This window comes from Rhodnius prolixus, unplaced genomic scaffold (assembly GCF_049639745.1).
Source record: "Rhodnius prolixus isolate KJV_2025 unplaced genomic scaffold, Rpr scaffold_4, whole genome shotgun sequence".
NCBI classification, from domain to species: Eukaryota; Metazoa; Arthropoda; class Insecta; order Hemiptera; family Reduviidae; genus Rhodnius; species Rhodnius prolixus.
In genome coordinates, this window is record NW_027411614.1 from 41,853,650 (window position 1) to 41,873,136 (window position 19,487).

The 19,487-nt window shown below is 32.3% G+C and overlaps 1 protein-coding gene across 5 annotated transcripts in view; it reads right to left on the reverse strand.

Annotated features, from left to right (window-relative positions):
- Positions 1-19,487, reverse strand: part of pds5 (cohesin associated factor B pds5) — a 33,328-nt gene that overhangs the window by 11,669 nt on the left and 2,172 nt on the right. For 2 of the 5 annotated variants that reach the window (XR_012459201.1, XM_074130278.1), the window contains exons 3-27: positions 18,848-19,048; positions 18,544-18,728; positions 17,761-17,968; positions 17,164-17,423; positions 16,413-16,557; positions 15,128-15,229; positions 14,808-14,962; positions 14,531-14,677; positions 14,250-14,431; positions 13,208-13,377; positions 12,977-13,081; positions 11,940-12,081; positions 11,058-11,206; positions 10,720-10,845; positions 9,539-9,643; positions 9,305-9,438; positions 8,529-8,652; positions 7,709-7,928; positions 7,062-7,194; positions 6,842-6,971; positions 5,671-5,844; positions 4,549-4,710; positions 4,419-4,445; positions 2,097-2,144; positions 316-400 (exon numbers count right to left, since the gene is read on the reverse strand). Coding sequence is in view for 3 of the 5 variants with exons in the window: in XM_074130278.1 (XP_073986379.1) it covers positions 344-400; positions 2,097-2,144; positions 4,419-4,445; positions 4,549-4,710; positions 5,671-5,844; positions 6,842-6,971; positions 7,062-7,194; positions 7,709-7,928; positions 8,529-8,652; positions 9,305-9,438; positions 9,539-9,643; positions 10,720-10,845; positions 11,058-11,206; positions 11,940-12,081; positions 12,977-13,081; positions 13,208-13,377; positions 14,250-14,431; positions 14,531-14,677; positions 14,808-14,962; positions 15,128-15,229; positions 16,413-16,557; positions 17,164-17,423; positions 17,761-17,968; positions 18,544-18,728; positions 18,848-19,048 (3,591 nt within the window). In the remaining 2 variants the exon portion in view is untranslated. Of the gene's footprint in view, positions 1-6; positions 401-2,096; positions 2,145-4,418; positions 4,446-4,548; positions 4,711-5,670; positions 5,845-6,841; positions 6,972-7,061; positions 7,195-7,708; positions 7,929-8,528; positions 8,653-9,304; positions 9,439-9,538; positions 9,644-10,719; positions 10,846-11,057; positions 11,207-11,939; positions 12,082-12,976; positions 13,082-13,207; positions 13,378-14,249; positions 14,432-14,530; positions 14,678-14,807; positions 14,963-15,127; positions 15,230-16,412; positions 16,558-17,163; positions 17,424-17,760; positions 17,969-18,543; positions 18,729-18,847; positions 19,049-19,487 lie in introns of those variants that run through there. The other 3 variants (XM_074130276.1, XR_012459202.1, XM_074130279.1) reach the window with 3 other exon arrangements.

Genomic DNA, 19,487 nt, shown 5'->3' on the forward strand with positions numbered 1-19,487 from the left:
AAGAGATAGAAATTATCAGAAATATATTTACAAATTTGGATTGTTTTACAAACACTATTTAATACAATTAAAAAAAAATCAAAGAAAACCAACAAAAGAAAAGGTTTTTAACAAAATGTAAAATTTATCGAATGTGAGTTGGTTATTCAACAGTGATAAAACTAAATCAAAAGAATATTAAACTGAGAGACAAAACTATAAATTTTATGTTTCAATAATATAATACATTGCAATCTATGACTGTACAATTATTCTGTTTTGTGACAATGCAGCCGACCTGGAGAAGTTAGCGCCATTGTATATTATTTTACTTACAAGTTTACAACTGGACTATTGAGATTAGTCATTCACTTCCATCCAATTTGGATTTCTTATTTACCGGCTCGCTGAAATCATTCTCCTGTAAAAAAAAATTAACCAAACCTTAAAACTTGCATAACTATACTATAAAATAACAAATGTATAAATAATAGTGTTTTTGTAGTTCAAAATAAAATGGTCATACTATTGGGGATGAGGAAACGTATGTGACTAAATTAGCAGAAGCATGCAACTCTTGGTTTAATTGGGAATAAAAACACTTCAGCACGTGAGCCTTAATAATAATGGGTGGAGAGCTATGTATAATGTGCATGTACATTATAAATACCATATATCCATAAATGTATAATTCACAACCACGTATCATTAAGTAACATAACAAGAAAACCCAAATAATGTAGAACAATAACAATAATGCTTGGAATAGTACAATTGATGGTTTGGGAGATGTCTAAAAGCTTTAAATAGACTTAAAAATGGCAGATGAAATTTATAAAGTACAAACTTTATAAATGCCAGATAGTGGTGAAACTTTTTAACTTCATACTTTTTAACTAATTATCAGTTTTGTGTAGAGAAATTTTACTTCCACTTATACACCATCTGACTCATAATAGGAATCACATTATCCTACATACACTTATACTGTAATATCAGAAGATGGATGATATATTATTTGGCAAAGTTAAACTGAGAACCCCTTCTACCAGAAATCTTAGTGTATGAAACCTTATCCGCTTTATAATCAATATTTTAAATTAATAAATAACTATTTTTATAAATGTATTATATAAAAATATAGCTACCAATAATCAACATCAAAAGCCCTATAAAAAATTACTCTTTAAACTCTTAAACTATCCCAGTAAAACTTAAATATAAGATGCGCAATTTAAATTTAAACACACTATTGTGCACTGTTGTACTTACATTTCCTTCGTTCTGAAATGGAAAGTAATGTGTGAGGTTTGCGTTTGTTTCATTAGTAACACGTTAAGTATTAAATAAGTAAACAACTTCGTTATCTGCAATTTACTTCATCTCAGGAGTAGTATTATTAATTTAACCAAAATGGAAGACGACCACTATAACGAATCTCGCAGTAGGCTTGAATAAGAAAGTAGGTTTCTCTAAGGTTACCGTTCAGTGATACATTAAACTTTATTATATTTAACTGAATTTATATGTATAATAAATTTATATATTTTTTATGATTATTTGAAAATTGAAACATCAATAAAGGTTTAAACCATAAATGCTGGCAATGGAAATTTGAAATCATTTCACTTAATTTTGTTTAATAATGAGCCCAATGTTTAAAGATTGCAAAAAAATGATAAGTAATTTTACTTTTTTCAAAATTGTATGACATGCAAACTCTCCGCTGTGAACAATTTAAATTTGTGGACACGAGTACTTAAGAGTTTTTATTATTATTAAAATTTGGAAGAAAGTGAGAGGGTATTTGAACTTCAGTATTTTATCTTATTTAATCATAAAATAAAATAAAAATTACAATAAAGTAATAATATAGAGAAGATAACTTATATTCAAATGGTATTGCACAAAACCATCATTAGTTACTGTTTCAAGCAACATTTTCTTCAACTTATTGATCATACCTTACTGTGTAAAATGACCGGCGCATTTTTTAATATTGATACCTAACGAATCATTTAAAAATCTACAACAGATTACTGACTTTGAATTTTTGAGTAATATTTAAATAAAAAAAAAATAGAAAAAGCAATTTACAAAAATAATTAAGGACTTACGGCATCCATTCCAGGGAGAACAATCTGAGTGTCTGAAGGAGTGGCTGGCTGCAATCAAAGGTAATTCAACATTACTACAGCGACGAAACAACTTGCGGATCCTACACTACTGTAAGAACTGACTACATAATAATGCATTTTGCTTTTTATCAATATATAACCTCAAGACCATTTAAATTGGAAAATTTGATAGTTAACAGAAAAAAAAGTTATTGAAACTGACTGGCGTATGCCTGGCTTTCAAGAGAAATGAGAGATAAACAGTCTAGTTCAGCTAACTGTATGTTCCAACGCCAAATTCTAAAAACGTCGACCTATGTACCACCAAATTCGAGGCTGACGATATCAATTTTAACTATAAGAACGTAAAAATTGCCTTCGCTAATTTTCAACGATTCCATGATATGAGACCCTCGACTGATTGTTCCTTGAGAAAGAAACTAGAAATCTTATGTGACTTCTATTAATATAAATCTTTCCCATGAAACATACTTCATCCTCCAAAATAATAATAGTGAAAAGTATACTACTATTCTTACACAGCCAGTTGTTACCTATTATCTTTTCATCTTATTGTTCAGTTACTCTTGTCAATATAAAAAACTTTTTTAATATCCAGCTATTAATCATCATTTATTTGTATTAGATTACAATTTCTTGGAATAAAATCAAGGATTGGAACCAAGGAAATTGTTCCACAAAGGTATGCAAATCGTCGAACGTCGAGAACGTCCGTTCTAAACTGGCTCATTATGGGCATGCAATTATTTCCGAATTACTTTCTGCTCAGCTTGTACAGAGTACTTTTTGACATAAAATAATTAAGCTTTTATTATTAAAGATATTCTCTTTAAAAATATTAATATAATAAAATATTAATAAATTAGATAAAACAACGCTTCATACGTCAATCCGGCTTAAGATTTGAGCTCTCCTCTCACTAAGGCTGGAAACATAGTGGAGCGGCGAGCAAAGCGGCGCTGATAGCGAAGAGCGAAGCGGCAAAAACAAAAACTAGAAATAGATAGAGTTGCTCTATCTTCGCTTTGCTCGCCACTATGCGCGGTCCCATATGTTTACTTGTGTTTGATTTCGCCGCTTCGCTCTTCGCTATCAGCGCCGCTTTGCTCGCCGCTCCACTATGTTTCCAGCCTAAGTTGAACTCTTCAGTCAAATTTTTGACTCAACAAATTTACCAATACAAAAAGGGTGAAAACCGGACATTTGACATTTTGGCGTCCAAGAAACTACTTGGGGCATCTACTTGTTGGCTCACAGATAGGTGGAAGATAAAGACAGTTGGCCTAAATTTCAAAGATTAACTTCGAGGATTAATCATAAAAACAATTTTGAATTGTTGGGTAAAATGCACAACCCAGTGAGTGGCATCATCAAATTAACATATAAATAAATTTTAATCTATCTGTATGATCACACCAAGACAAAACGGAAAGTAATGGATTAATTAAATATTGAAACAAACTTCTATTTGTTCAGATTTAACTAACTGTCAAATTTCTTCAAAATTCTCCTGACAAATATAAATTTTGATGGTGCACACTAGTCACGAACTTTGTATCTCTCGATCATAGTTACTCACCATACTTCAATCATTTTTTATTTTTTCGTAAATATTGGTTTTCCAGAATTGTAGATGAATTGATAATACATTCAAATTGTAAACGTCTACAAATAAAGATGGATTACTTCTGTTTTTTTCTTAATGATTTAAAGGCGCGTCAACATCTAAGGTTATTGGCGCCCAGAGCTTTTTTCAGTGTACTGCCTGAATGGGTCCAGGTCTGAGTCCTGTTATCTGTTTGACGTATTTTGGTTGGAAATAGTTAGAAATGGACTATCTAGTTTTTTTCCTAAGATTTTCGTTTAAAGATAATTTATTCACTTACATACAGTACAAGTCTACACACTAATTATTTATTCGCATTCAAGGACCTCAATTCAGGTATTTCAGCAGAAAGTTCTATATTGTTAATTTAATACCTTCAAATTACCTTTCTTCTAAGTAGTTGTAATTAAAATGTTTATGAAATAAAAAGTAACTGAAATGGTTCAGTATATGGATATTGAAAAGTTTAGCTGAAATCAGATTGAATGATCTCAATTTTAAACGATAAATTAAAAAAAAAAAAATTGTCAGCTAAACAGTAACAATTCTCTCTTTTAATTCAATTGACTAATTTTACTATTCCAATATTAGCTTCTAATGAAAATGAACCTAACACTGCAAGAAAATCAAAATGTCGCTTGTTATATTGATTAGATTAAACCAGAAATCAATGTGGTGTTAAAATTACTAATTACCTTAGCATCTATTGCTCCTTTAGTAAGCTGATAAAAGATAAGAAAAATTTATACAATATTTAAAAATTGGCCCTGGCCACCAAATCCTATTTTACGTTTCAAAACTTACAATTACTAAACAGCTACTAACCTTAATGTCTGTATTGTTTGGCCCTACACCCACGGCTTCTTTTTTAACAGCAGCCTTCGTCTTGTTTCCTCTGCCGGCGATTCGTTTAGAATCTGAGTTTGTGTTCAAAAGAAGATTTTGTCCTTTCTTCGTAACTCCAGTACCTCCACCGCCAACTTTTTCCTGTAAAATAGAATCATGAATTATGAGAAAAAACAAAATACAATGCATTATCAAATTCATGCTTTATAATCTTTGGATACACTAGTTTATGATTGATAGGCTATATCTTCAATGAAATCAGCTGAATTCGACATTAGAAAATTAGTTTCATATAACTTGTATTAAAAAGAAGAGAAGGCTACAGTTTAACGGTCGTTTCTCTACATGGAGATCAGAATTACTTCTCATTGATGAATAAGGGATATTGTGTTTTTTATTATTTTAATTTTTTTACAGATATTTATTTGCCAAATTATTGGAGCGCACTTGAGCCTATCTTTTTCTATGTATTGGTTACACAACCGGTACTTACTAAAAGCCTAAGATGGTGACAGGTAATCCACTAATAAATAAACCAAGGGCCAAGCAGAAACTGCTTCAAAGTTGGAAGAGATGTCATCCTGACAACATTAAAAGATTAGGACGACTTCAAAAGCAAAGCCTAAAACGTTCCTCGCTCGCTTCTCGTCGATAGACAATACATATAATACATATGAATTATTGAATCATATGCTGCTGTATGACGTGAAAGTCCCATGATACCTTTTTTGGAGGTACCTGAAGATTTGGGAACATTTTCGATCTTAATACTTTAGGCGAAATTATAACTATACGTGGATAATTATGTACGCTCTATTCGCTAAGTAATTAACGTAAAAATAGTTAAAATGAATTTAATTATAAACTTCTATTTGCCTAGGAATGCCTATTTGTAACGAGAAACTATTTAAGTAAATCAAGGGCCAAACAGAAACTGCTACTATTAATTAACATTAAGTAATATTCATCAAAAATGTTAACTTCATTTTGATCAGACTCCTAAAGACTTTTTCACACTTCTACTACTGGTACTATTTATTCAGTATAGTAAAGGTTGTCCTCCGATAAATAATTCAAAATATATTCCACAGATATACAGACCTGGTATTGAAATTCAGGGGGTATATACATTCTTGTGTTAATGTAAAGTGGATCTGAGTTCCTCTTGAAATACATGCACGGGATTCTTGTATCAGGAGGAAAATCCTTGTAATCAAAGTTTGTAGTTTTTTGTAGAAGAATTGCCATTCCGAGATCGCATAATGCCCATAATTTCTGTAGATATAAAAGTAACTTTTAATAAATAATTTCTAAACAAATACAAGGTATTTTGGATGTGTTGTAGAAAAAATCTGAGGTTTAAAGTTTTTTTTTTTTAAATAATTTACTTTTCAAATCCATGACGAATTCTTGGACACTGTATCACCGAATTAGAAAATACGTGGTGAGGAGGATAGCAAAACCTTTAGACCTCCTAAATTTTGTAGTGGAACTTGCAAAACTTTTCAGATAAATTGTATGGATGTCTACTACAAGAACTCTCGAGTAATAAAAATAATCTCTTTTGCAAAGCCGATGAGCTACCCTCCAGTCAAGGGTCGCCATACACCAGCAAATTTCTCTTTGGTCAGTTCATGCAATCTTATCTATTTTCATTAAATTTAAATTTGTAACAGAACTTTTTGCTTTTGTTTAATTTTTTAATAAAAGTTTTAAACTTCTATCGTTTAAGCTAGATGACCCTTTCTTAGAGTTTAGCTATAAAAAATTAAACCTCCTATAGTCTCAACTTATTATTTTTTTGTCTCAACTTTTACAATGTGGTAACACGTTACGACGGTCAGATGGTCACCTTCAACCTTATTCTATTCTAACCCATTAACGTGCATTTTTTTTTTTTTTTTTTGTTATTTTAAGAAAAAGTTTTGAAAGTTTTTCAATTTCCAACAATCAACTCACAGTGCAGAGATATACATTTTTACTTATTTTAATGAGAGTTAGTTAATCTAATTGGCTTGTTCTTAAGGTTGACGGCATCTTGCCAATAATATATGTAAATGTCACATTAGTTGGATTTGAGGCAATGAATATATAACAAAATGGCTACACATAAAAAAATGTGTAAGAAAAAAAAATGCTTGTAAGCATGAAAGAAGATTTTTGTGTTACTATTTGTGTAAAATTAAAGATGTGAACAATTGTACGCATGTACAAACACAAATTCTGAAACAAAACTATGTGGCTAAGACATACGCCTAAACTAAGTACTCACCACATTGGCTTTCTCAGGATCTACTGTGTCCGTGCAAGCTTTCATTTTATCAAATAATTCTTTATAAAAACCAAAGGAAAAGAAATCATTTTTGGATAGAAGAGGCTCCATGATATGCCACAAACAGCTCCTACACAAGAAAGACAAATTAAATTATATAATCTTTAATTCTAGCTCTAGATGACATGAATGCATAGATTTTTTTAATAATATTAAGTACCTCATAAGACTAAGTTGGTTGTGATCTTTGTGATTGGTAAAATTAGGACAATGGGCTAAAATTGGTATAGAAAATGTTATCATGTAGTCTGGCAGAATATGTGGCAACTGATCCATAGCTTTCTCCACAGAACCTGTAGACAACAATTTATTTGTATTTTGAAACAATGTAGCTTATCTTTTACAAACTAAGCCTCGAATAGAGTAAAAAAGTAAATTACGTAAGTGGATACAATGTGCCAAAGATAATAAAATAAGGTCTGTGAGTTGAAGTTTCCACTTTATATGCCTGATTTGGCAACCTACTAAGTTTCATTATTCCCAAATCTTAAAAGGAAGTTAAAACATACAAACAGCGTCGATGGTGTGAGTGTGAAACTTATAAACAAGTATTGTAACAAGTATGGTGACAAGTAAGCCGAGGGGCTTATTTTGGATAACAAAAATTAAGCACATAATAACTTCTTTTCTCTATTTCTTTTTGCAGACCCACTTTTGAAAATTCTGTCGACATACTTTGTACAATATGTAGCAAACATAGAATGTTACTTTTGAGTTGAAGAAAATGTATAAGTTAGGAAGTTTTAGGATGTAGTAAAGCAAATTTCAAGTTAGTTTTTCTATTTTCATTAAAAATAAGTCACTTACAGATACTCCCCATGGTGAGTCCTTTGGCATATTCTCGTCTCTTAGTGACATCGGCAATCATATATTGTTTGTGTAACATTTTCAGTCTCTTCTCACTCTCCATGCCGCACAGGACGTACATACCCATGAAATCAAGGGGCAAACACTTGTTAGGAAGTCCTCTAGACAAACCTTTATGTACCTTAGCAGCCAGTCTCTCGCGCACATTACTGATTGGATCCTTAGAAAAAAAAAAACTCAAGAGTTATTATAAAACATTAAAATAGATTCCTATAATATGTAAGAAGTGATCATAAGGAGCTCGCAGTATGATACTTTTGTTTAAAAAAGTTCATTTAACTTGGTTAGAAAATATGAAGCGTGTCTCTTTAATTATAGCATCATATCGATACATCATTATTATCATAATTATATCATGTAATAATGCCGAAATTATTGATAAATTACAAAAAAAAAAATCTAATTAGATGCTTCAATAAAATATATGGCTCAATAGCATGTTATCTAAAACCATCAATACATTTTTTTTATTTATGTGCATCAACATTTTAGGTTATTGGCACCTGGAGCTTTTTACAATGCACTGCCGGCCCCCGGACAGTGTTCACTCGTTACAGAAAACACTGTCCATCACCGGACAGTGTGATGAAAGAAGTTCCTAGGAAGAGGAAATCTTAGGGCCAGCAGCTGGATTCGAACCCGAGATCTCTGCGTTGGAATCCAGTATTCGCTAACCACTCAGTTAATCCTCTCCCTATCAATAAAAATAATTATTATTATTTGTGTAATGCAAAATAAAAGTTGTTATTAATTTTCTTACAATCATGAGTGTAGACAGCGTGTAAAACTGTTCTGCTGTAAACTGATCGCCAACTCCTTTCTGTTCGCATATCCTCAACATGGCACATCCAGCTGCCATTCTTAACCAAGCCATTTCAGCTTTACTGCACACAAATAATTGAATTCAGGTTATTTTGATGGATTTCATTGTAGTAATGATTTAATTACAATCCCGAAAATAGTTTAAAGGGGTGGCGGATCCAAGCTTCATTAAGTCTACAGACAAGAAAAGAACGGTCTAGGACCAGAGGAGTTCAATTAGATTTAATTCACATAACTCATGGCGGTTCTGGTATATACCTGCCTAAAGACGTAACGGCCTAAGCAGTTTCGACTAAATATACTGATTCTAAACACCTCATAAAAACAAACAATTGTCTCAAGATGAATGTATGAACGTACATAACAAAAGTTTAGCATAAAAATGTAGAGAGGAATAATAAGAAAGTTCTGAAATATGAAAAAGTATTAAGAAGACTCTCATTGGAAGATCTAACATTTAAAATAATATATATTTTATGGAAAAAAATAAAAAATTACATACGACAAAAATTATATAATTACATATTTTGCAAGTTGTGGCTTATTAGCCGGTGGCAGCTCTCAAGATAACCACTACTTAGCTATTCCAGCAATTTACCCTCTAAATCTTCCAGACTAATGTTTTCAATGAACCTCTTTGTATAGAAGAAAGTGTTTAACGTTTTGTCAGTGACGAATATTTATTAAACGAGTGTATATTAAATAACTACCCACCTTAACTTCTTGTATTGTAAGAGATCTCCGTTATTTGATATGAAAGCGGTGAGCATTCTAAATGTTTTCTGGGCAGCCAGTTTATCTTTCTTCAGTCCAACAAGCCACCTAGCCATTGCTTTCAATGCTTCCACCTTTCACAAGACAATAAGCATTGGTAAAGAACATACAATTAAAACGGTTCAAGTTAAAAAAAAAAAAAAAAAATTGCTTTTAGAATTATTCCTACCATACCTTACATCTAGTTTCAAATGGCAACTCTTCCTCAGTGCACCAAGTGTTTTCTAAAGGCATAGAAGATTCGCTCTCGGTGTTCTTTACCAGCAGTTCTTTCACAATCTGCAAAAATATGTTAGGTAATTTACCTTTTAATTTTGAACTCACCTGAGAATTTGTCATAAATGTCCTAACCAGGTTTAGAAGACAAATTTGATGTAAGTGTAGAGTACTTCAGTAGTATAATGACCAAACTCACAGGTCAGCAATCGGATTATAGATTAAGTTGATTTAGGAACTAGAATGAACTAGTAAATAATGGAACTTAAGGAAATAATAAATTGTTGGTATAATAGAATATGATGATAGATATTGATAGAAGCTGATTCGTATAAACTGAATTCTCGGATTGGTATGAATAGCAGAAAAAAGTGTTCAGTATTTAAAATACAATGGAGGATTTTGGAGTGGAAAGGATTGCTTAAAAATCCGGTGATTTCTACACAAGACTCTCTCATGTTGCTTTTATTAAAATAATTGTAAAAGATATTGAGACGTTGAATAAGTTCCCGCTGACCCGCCAAAAGTGGGCACCATTGTACTGCGTGAGTACAGTAGTGAGTGACTAATCTATTAGGAGATACTATAACCAAACATGAAGTGTAAGTTATTGAGCCCTAGCGTAAACAGCTTATTTAAATATTTAATTAAACATGTCAAATTACGTTCCAAAAAAATAACGTTTCCGGGGAATTTTATTGCACTATTTTATTCAGAAAAAATCTGCAGCTGAAGCACACAGAATTCTTGGTGAGACTTATGATGACCATGCTCTGTCGGAAACAACAAGCCGAGATAGGTGTAGGCATTTCAAAAATAATGATTTTCAACCAGTGAAAACCTTTTTGGAAACACTTAAATGAAAAGTCCTACAACCGCCTTATTCACCTGACATTGTGCGAAGGAAGTGTGCTATGAAGAGGAATTAAGTGGAAATGGAAGTCTCCAAGATAAGAGGTCTTCGTTAAGACAAAGACTGAGTAGAATGGAAGAAGACAAGCAGGAGGAAAGGTGCCTCTCTCTCCAAATGGCAGTAGAGGAGGAGAGTGATTATGTATTTATGTAACTTTCTTTGAAACACTAAACTTGAGTGATTTAATATAACTATTCTATTACACAGTTAAACAAAAATGGTTTACCTTTCTGGAAACAATATTTTTAATTTGAGCTGGAAATCTTTCTGGAAGATTCTGTGCTAAGTGACCCAGGGCAACAATGGCGGTAAGGTAGTGACTTGATTCGGGATTTAAATTTTCTCGCACTTTCTGAAATTAATAATATAAATAGTAATTTGTATGACAAACTATTTTATCAATCACTGGACAAGAACAACAAGTAATCAAAAAACAGCTACACAACATTCAATTAGCACTAAGTGGGAGATTTCCCAAAAATAACTGAAGAAATTTACAATTTATTATTTTATAATAAAATGATCAACATCATCAAGTAATTTAATTTCAAAAAAGTAATTTACCTCTAAAATTTCATTAAATAGTGGATCATTCTTATCTAGATTGACGTAAAGACATCGGATTGCTTGCTTTGCTTGTTTGGGTTTGCCAGATTCTGCAAACGCTTTACAGATAGGAATTAGCTCAGCAACTTCGTTAGGAAATTGATCACCTAAAAATAAAATTGAAATTAAGTAAATATCCCTAAAAAAAAAAAAACTTTTTGAAAAAGATGAGAACCGTATTCGAGAGGGTCACATAAGATGACTAAATATTCTAGAAATATTTTTGGCTAGATCTTAAAAATACGCAACGCATAGATCGATTATGTTGAACTGAAGGGGCTCTTTTACACTAGAACAATAGATTTTTTTTAAGTTAGTTACTACTGAATGAATAATTTTCCAATATAAGAAAGGAGCGTTGTTGACCAGACCTTGATAAGGTATTATTTTTTAGGAATCTTCAGGGCTACAAAACAAAAACAAGAGAAAATCCAGATCTTTCTTTTTTACTTCTGTTTTTCGAAATCTATTCTTAGGATCTCTCTTAAATCTCAAGTTGCACCAATCATTCACATTTGAATTCCAATTAGCATTAGATAATAATAATAAGGTCGGCCCAATCATTACACAGGAAAAGTTAACCAGGTTTATAACTTTAAACTTCTATCTCTTTTGATTTTGAAGATATTTTATGGAAAACACAATTCAGTCCACTGATTTTTTTTTCTTCTTAAATAAAGATCTCAAAATATGTTTTTAAATTTGTTTTAACACTTTCTCTTACCATCAAACTTCTATTGCTTACACTCCTATGACAAGTAAGGCGGTGAAGATAATAAGTGCTCTTTAATATATTCCAAATAACATAAATTAAAGACAAATAAAACAAAAATAACTTACATAATGATTTAAATTTGCCTAAAAATGTAAGTACAGATAAGACTAGTGGCGCAATATTCTCCCCCTCCATTTGTAAAAGTGAGATCAAATGTTTTAATACTTCAGTGTGCATGAAATGAGTCGGGAACACGTAGGCTAGCATCTGAAAAATGGAATTTAACACAATTAAAAAAATGACAATATCAATTCCTCTCTATTTTTAGGTAAATAAATTATTATGTGCCGAGGAAAACCTGTGAAATAGGTCTTAGAAATAAGGAGATTTGCATCTTTTCTTACTTTCTTCAGAACTACCTCTTCCCTGGTTTAGGAATGTAAAATGTTCCTGGAACAAGTGGCTCGGCACAATAAAGTTCGGCTACTAGGAATCTTTAGGTGCCAGGACATGTGGGGATCAAGGGAAACAGCCGTACCACAGGCCAGGAATGGAGCTAGCACTCCACTCTTTGGCACGGAACCTGCCCTGGAAATAATCACCAAGGGTGCAGATCGTGTGGCTCTCAGAGACTGGACCTGGAGAGAACATGAAAAGAACTGGGTGATGTGTGCACAGCAAGGCTATGATGTCTTGGCTGTGTTAACAAAGAGCCAAAGAGATTCTGTGCTTGGGTAGAAATCAGATTACTCTGATCACAGGCCTATTCACGGGGCATGGGTGGGTTCAGAAAGCATCTGTGCAAGATGGGGCTTATTAACTCGGAACCGTTGTGCAGATATTGGGTCAGGAAAAGGGGGAAACGGCCTCTCACTTGTTCGACTGCGTTGCAATCGACTGGTTGCGCTATGAATCCTTTGGCTCTTCAAGACCAAAGGAGGTTGTAGCGCAAAAAGAACTAGTAGGGAAAGTCCTCAACCTCCTTAATAGGGGAGGTTTCGTCTACTAAATCCAAAGGGGGGCACAATAAGCCTCTTTTGGCTGCAGTGGTGTGAGCCATAGGTCATGTCCTGCTATTTAAACTTTATTGCAATAAAATTTTAGAATATTTTATTACTTCGGTAGAAATGAAATGAAGATTTGGCGACAAAAATAAACTTACCACCAACAATTTGAGACCGCGTTCACCTCCATTGTCTGGATTCAGGCCAAGTTCTTCTAGCAGATTTCCTCCTCTCAAACATTCTTCTATGTAACCAACTAGAACCTATAGATAAGATTTAAAAGTTCTTAGTACTACATAATAACAATCTTAATTGGATTAAGATAAAAACGTCCATAGAAACAAATATAAATAGTAATAAAAATTAAGATCCAAGAATTCTGGTCTTACTTTAAGCGCTTCACTGTCTACCATGACAGAAGAAAGTCGTTCCAGCAACATCTTCACCGTGTTATAGTAGAGATTAGTCATTACTGGCTGACCTAACTTTTTCAATAGTGCACTTGTAGTTTGGGCACATTCCTTACAAGATATGTTTGGCTTAACTACAGTTTCCATACCTACAAATACAAGTTTACCTATTGTTTTAAACTTAACCTTAATTTAATAAAATTCAAATTTAAAACAATCATTAATGAAATGAAAAAATTTGCAATAAGTGTTTATATTATAACTTCAACATAGATGATGTAAAGAAGATTCATTTCCCCACATTGTTTAGGGTCTGCAAAGATTTATGCCTGCTAAATGTAGCAATGAAAACAATTTCTCCTACCGTTTTTAAGATAAAAATAAGCGTAGGCAAATCAACAAAATTAGATGACACTGAACTGCTCAAAGAAAGAGAGTTGAGTCTACAGCGGATATTTTCTTTAACTGTAAACTAGGCCCAAACTAATTTGTAAATTTTGGCTAAATATTGCCACTTCCCTTGACGATTCCTTTGAAATAAATCTTTCAAATTATAAAAAAATTAAAATATTAACCAAAGAAATTGCCTAAATGAGCGTACTGACGAATAATGAAACTAATAACTGCTTCTGCAAAATTTGCAAATTAATGGTTTGAATTAATTATTGAAAAAGAGTATAAATATGTTCTAATAAGTGAAATTATAAAACTATAGTAAAAAGAACCACAAGCAAACCATTTTTAGCCAACGTAATGCCATCAGGATTCATCATCGAACAAAGATACTAGATCTTCATAAGAAGTCACCCAAAAATTCTTTTCAAGGCAAACATTTTTTCTGCAGCGATGTTCATAACAATTACTAATACATTCTAATCTCTAAACGTTGCTCGGTAAACATTAAATACATTTTATCGTTTCTCAACTTATATTAAATGAACTAAAAAATTTATATTTTTGACTAATGAACAAGCTCAACACGTATAATAATGAAAGAAAGATAAAATAAAAAATGACTAACCAAGTAGTAATGTTGGATCGCTTAACATATTTGCTGATAGTTTATTCAAGAATTCTTGAGCCTTAACCTGATCGGGTAAAAATTTTGCTACCTGCGTGACTTTGGCTACCATTTCTTTATCTCTTTCTTCAGACTGAGGTCGCCGATGAAGTTCCAACCATTCTGCGACGCCTCGACGTACGCTGCAACAATTTTAAATGAACAGAAAATCCAATAAACACAAAAACAATGCTCGAACTCTAAAAAGTTAAGTCTTTTTTTCCTAACATAGAAATGCTTACAGTAGCTGATGCTTTTGCAACTCAAGAAAAGCCTTGGTTGCATGATCGTCTATGGTACCAAGTAGGTGGTAAAGTTTCTTCATTCTTTCTTCTGGTGGCAATTGGAAGGGCACCAGAGATGTATTTAGTAGCCTTTCAACAAGTAACCTATGACAATAAAAATTTGGTGTAAGATTACAATTTTTTCTCAAACATTATTGTAAAAGTGTAGGCCATAATCATTGGATAACAAAAATAAGATAATTAATAATGAGAAAACAATAAAATATATATTTGCCTATCTTCCATGCTGGTCATGTAGTAACCATGAAGTATTTTGTCTTTTATCCAGGTTACAGCTTTCTTTGTAGCTTGCGGAACTTCGCCTGCATCATTTAAATGTTTCCGGTATATCATGGCAAGCCCGCTCATTGCCTCCTTCCGGATCTTAAACTAACAAGACAACAGTAAATTAAATTATTTTACTGCTACATAAATTTTCAAGTAACTGTTACTCATCGCTGAAATTTTGAGAAAATTAGTTATATTTGAAAATCAAATAAAAAGAATAGTCGAAGCATTAAACTCTATTGACAACTTTGTTTTTCCTAAGATTACCTTTTTATCTAAAGTTCGTTCTTTTACAAATTCTAGAAGATCTTCACTTTGCGAAACGACCTCGAAATCTCGTTTTGCTGTTGCAACTATAGCCATGACGACCTGTAATTGAAATAAAATAATAATATAAACAGTTTTAAAATTACGGAAAGCAAAAAACAATTTGTCAAAATATAATTAAATTACATTTATTCATTTAGTTATTTGTTACCAAAATAACTTGTTTTTGAAGCAAATGAATTGGTTTAAAGATTAGGATGTGCAAAATAAGAACAAATAAATAACATAAAACACTGCATATCCAAATTAAACTTAAAATAATAAAAACTCATCTTAAAAACCGTAACTGAAGAAAAAAATTACTAAAATGTAGCCGGTAATGCATTCAAAACATGAGATAAAATGAATGAAATGAAAAAAGTCCCTTGATAAATGAAGTATCACAAGATCGAGTGAGTCTAGAACTGGGCAGTGCCAGTATTTTGAACACTGTTTACATATTTAACATGGCGATAAGACAAGCCTACTTCAAATCTTATTACGGATCCGCAGTGTAACAATCCAACTTAATATTTTTAAAAATTTTCCATTGTCCAACATAACATATCCTTCCCATGTGCAATAGGAGATTAAGGTGCGTTCCAAGGCTTGAATTTCCCTTCTTTAATTAAAGCATTCCTGGTTGAGGAAGTTATCTTTACATTCAGTATCAGTTCTAAAAAGCTTCACATATAGTAACTGTACAGTTTCCGTGAGAGGTTAAATTGAGTTTAATAACATTATTCTAACTCATCAAGTTACCTCTGAGAATTAGAAAAATATAATTAATATAAATAAATCTTTTTAAAGAAATTACAATAAAGTTTATTTTAGGATGAAGGCTGCAAAATCATTGCAACCAAACGAGTTGTAGCCCCTTTAGGATCAAGTGTTTATCTAAGTTTGTAGACGCCAGGGGAATATGATTCTAATTTACGTTGAAATGAGTGGAGATAATGAGCTGACGATCGCCTAATATTGGATGGAACAGCATAAGGACTGTTTGTGTTGTTAGTTAGGGTACCTTCAAAGAGCCAGGAGCAAACTGAAAGAAGCCCTCAGATCTCATAATCTATAAGCACACTGGGTAACCCCTGTCATTGGCCAGAGCTAGAATGTTAGAGGAAAGGATGTAAAATGAAAATAGTCTAATGTGTCACTATGGCGGCAGTTAGACAGGTCTCCCTTTGCTATAGTTGTTCACATCACTGGGCATACACCGCTTACATGATTCAATTTTGCTTACCTCGTATCTCACATTTTCTTCAGAATCATGCTGTCTCAATTTAAGGGTTTCCGTTATGTCCCTTCTTAATTCCGGATGATTCAAGAGAAAATGCATTGAATATTGGACGCATTTTATTCTTATGAAGACGTTGATGTCGTTGAACCTATAACAAAATGTAAACCAGTTGTGTTTAGAGTAGAAGTATAATTTTTTCAATATAGTATCCAGATTTTATAGCATGCAACCATTTATATCACATTTATAATCACTCATTTTTCATTTTTGTGATAGATAGATGAGTAAGCTTTGTCTTCGGCTTTTCGATGTAGTCGTGTAGCCCCACTGACTTGCGTAATTATTTTTTGTTTTCAAATAAACAGTTTCTCTTCCACACTAACCTTGATTCATTTCCAGTCTTCATAAACTTGTGTATGATTATCTGCTTGATGAAGATTTGAATAAAAACTAAAAAACTACCGAGCACAAGTTATAACCCAAGAGAAAGCCGAAACCCCTAATAATGTACTTTTCTCACTCTTAGATTCGTCGTGAAAATTTCAATTTTCTGTCATTTTTATTTACTTAATACAATTATAATTTTTTTTTTACTTCCGTACACTGGATCCATAAAATATTAAAAGATTTGGCAAGGAAAAGCCTCGATACTTAAGATCTGTGACAGTAAACCTATATTACACTAAAAGATTGCATATGCTACAATTGTAATAGAGAAGTTCAAATAGTCAAACATATTGAAAGAAAAAAATACCTTCCTAAAAATGCTCGCCACAAATGTTGATGAGTGGTCGCTAAATTGCTATCTTTTTCGCTAAACATTCTTGCTAAAAGTGAAACACTTCCTAATCTTTCTTGATCATTCGATGATTTCAATTTGACTTCAAGCTGAGGTAGGACGGTAAGAAGTAAACTGGGGCACATAGAATTCAATTCGTATATCAAATCGTACACCTTAGAAGAGATCGATAATCCTTTCTCTTCTTTTCCCATTATTAGAACATGGTTGAAGAACTAGAATTAAAGAATATACCTTATAGTAATAAATGTGGCTGAAATTTACTAAATGAAAGATAAAAATGAGAATACACTAGGGACAAACAGCTTCTGCTAAAACGTAAATGAATTGTAGATGGTAAATTGTAGAAGGTCTATCTAAATTTGTTTTTCTTGTTCGTGCGATATTTACTTACCTACTTCGATAATTCAATGTAACTAAATTGCAAAACCATAAAAAATTACAAAATTTAAAACAAATTCGCTAATTATAGCGAATGTATTCAAACAAATGAATTCAGTTACTTTATAATTGATCCCTAGCGCTAATTCTAACATTAAAAATAATGCTTACCGTTTGTATGTACGGCTGGAGAGTATCACTTGTTTTGACTATAATTTCTTTAGCCAACAAATAGGCATTTTTTTTCTGACTTTTCTGTGGCTCGACAATGTTCATTAGAATTATGTCCAACAGTTCATTGGACACTATGTCAGACTCAGTTATTAATGGGCACAGTACATCCAACATGAAAGATTTTACTTTCCCAGAATGTTCATCACTTTAACAAACAAACAAAAATAACAAATTTACTAAAACTTAGCAAATTTATTTAATAAAAGGATCTAAAAAAAGTTTTTATCTGATTGAATTGCCACTTAATTAATACAACAGAAAAAAGATTTTTTTGTTGTTTAGGGTGAATTGAGGCATTTAAGACTAATGTAACCCCCTTACTGAAACGAAACCAATCTTGACAGTACCCCCTCAAACCGCAGGTACCACAGAAATCCCAGGCTAGGAGAGATTATGCCCTCTCCAGCACCTAGTACTTTCCGAAGTGTCTGAATTTTCCTGAAACTTTCACTCGACTTTTTTTTATACAATCTTAGAGCAGTAAATGATAAATTTTCTAAAAATTTAAGCTACGCTCAATCCCAGCAACATTTCAAAGTTGGTGTAGCCGCAGAATAGAAAATATCCTTTCCTCACCTCAGATCCCACTAAAATCAATTTTCACGACAAAAGTTTCTAACTGCCTCAGGTGCTCATGTGTATAATTAGCAAATTATTGAAAGTATATATATATGAAACTTAGTGTTACTTAGCAAATTACTAAATATGTATCAAACTCACTTTACTATCCTGAACATTAGTGAAAATAAACTACAAAAAATTTCTTGACAGTCTTCCAATTCGAAGCACATATTAAAACTTTTAACATAAGCTAAATTCTCTAGTAAATAAAAGTAACGTTTAAATGCTGGATCTTTTGGATCTCTGAGGCCGTCAAGTTGTTTAATTAGAAACAAGAAGATTGTCTGAAAAACACAATAAATTTTATAACGATAATTGGAATAATTTTACTAAATACAGAGATTGTGAACGTTCAAAAAACAAAATATAAATATTTTATGATTAGATGTACATCCAAAAATACCTTAACTTTCTCTGGATCTTTGTACGGTGCTTCAGGAGCATAAACTCTGAGGACGTCAGCAATGCAGCAAGCTATCAAAAGTTGTACATCAGTTGACTGATGTGAAAGGAAATGATCATCGGCCAAATGTAAAGCAAGAGGAATATATTGATGATAGACTCCTTCATCCTGGCCCATTGCTTGTAAAGTGTGCGCTAGACTCTATAAATTTTCAGCATACCATCATTTTAATGTTTTCATAAAAGCTGTTAAAATATTAATTTTAAATCAAATTTTTTGAAGCACACTTTTGATGAAAGTTTTAAGCAAGATTTCTCATAAGGAAAAGAAGAATCCATTTTGCAACGCTACTTTGTTAGTTACAAAAATTGTTGATCATATTTCTCACCCGACTTCGCGATATATTTTTAGATCGTTAACGGACCAATATTACTTTGTTACAAAGCTAAGATTTGCCGAAAGCCCCACTCGCGTTTTTTTTTTTTTTTTTTTTTTTTTGTGAGGGGGATTCCGCTGAGCACTCAGACTCAAGTCCTTAATCCAAAGCCTTGAGGAACTGAAATGCGATGGCACTTATACAAGTAAAATCTCTGCCTACTGAACTACATGAAGGTAACTCGGTTGTGTAGCTGTCATCGCT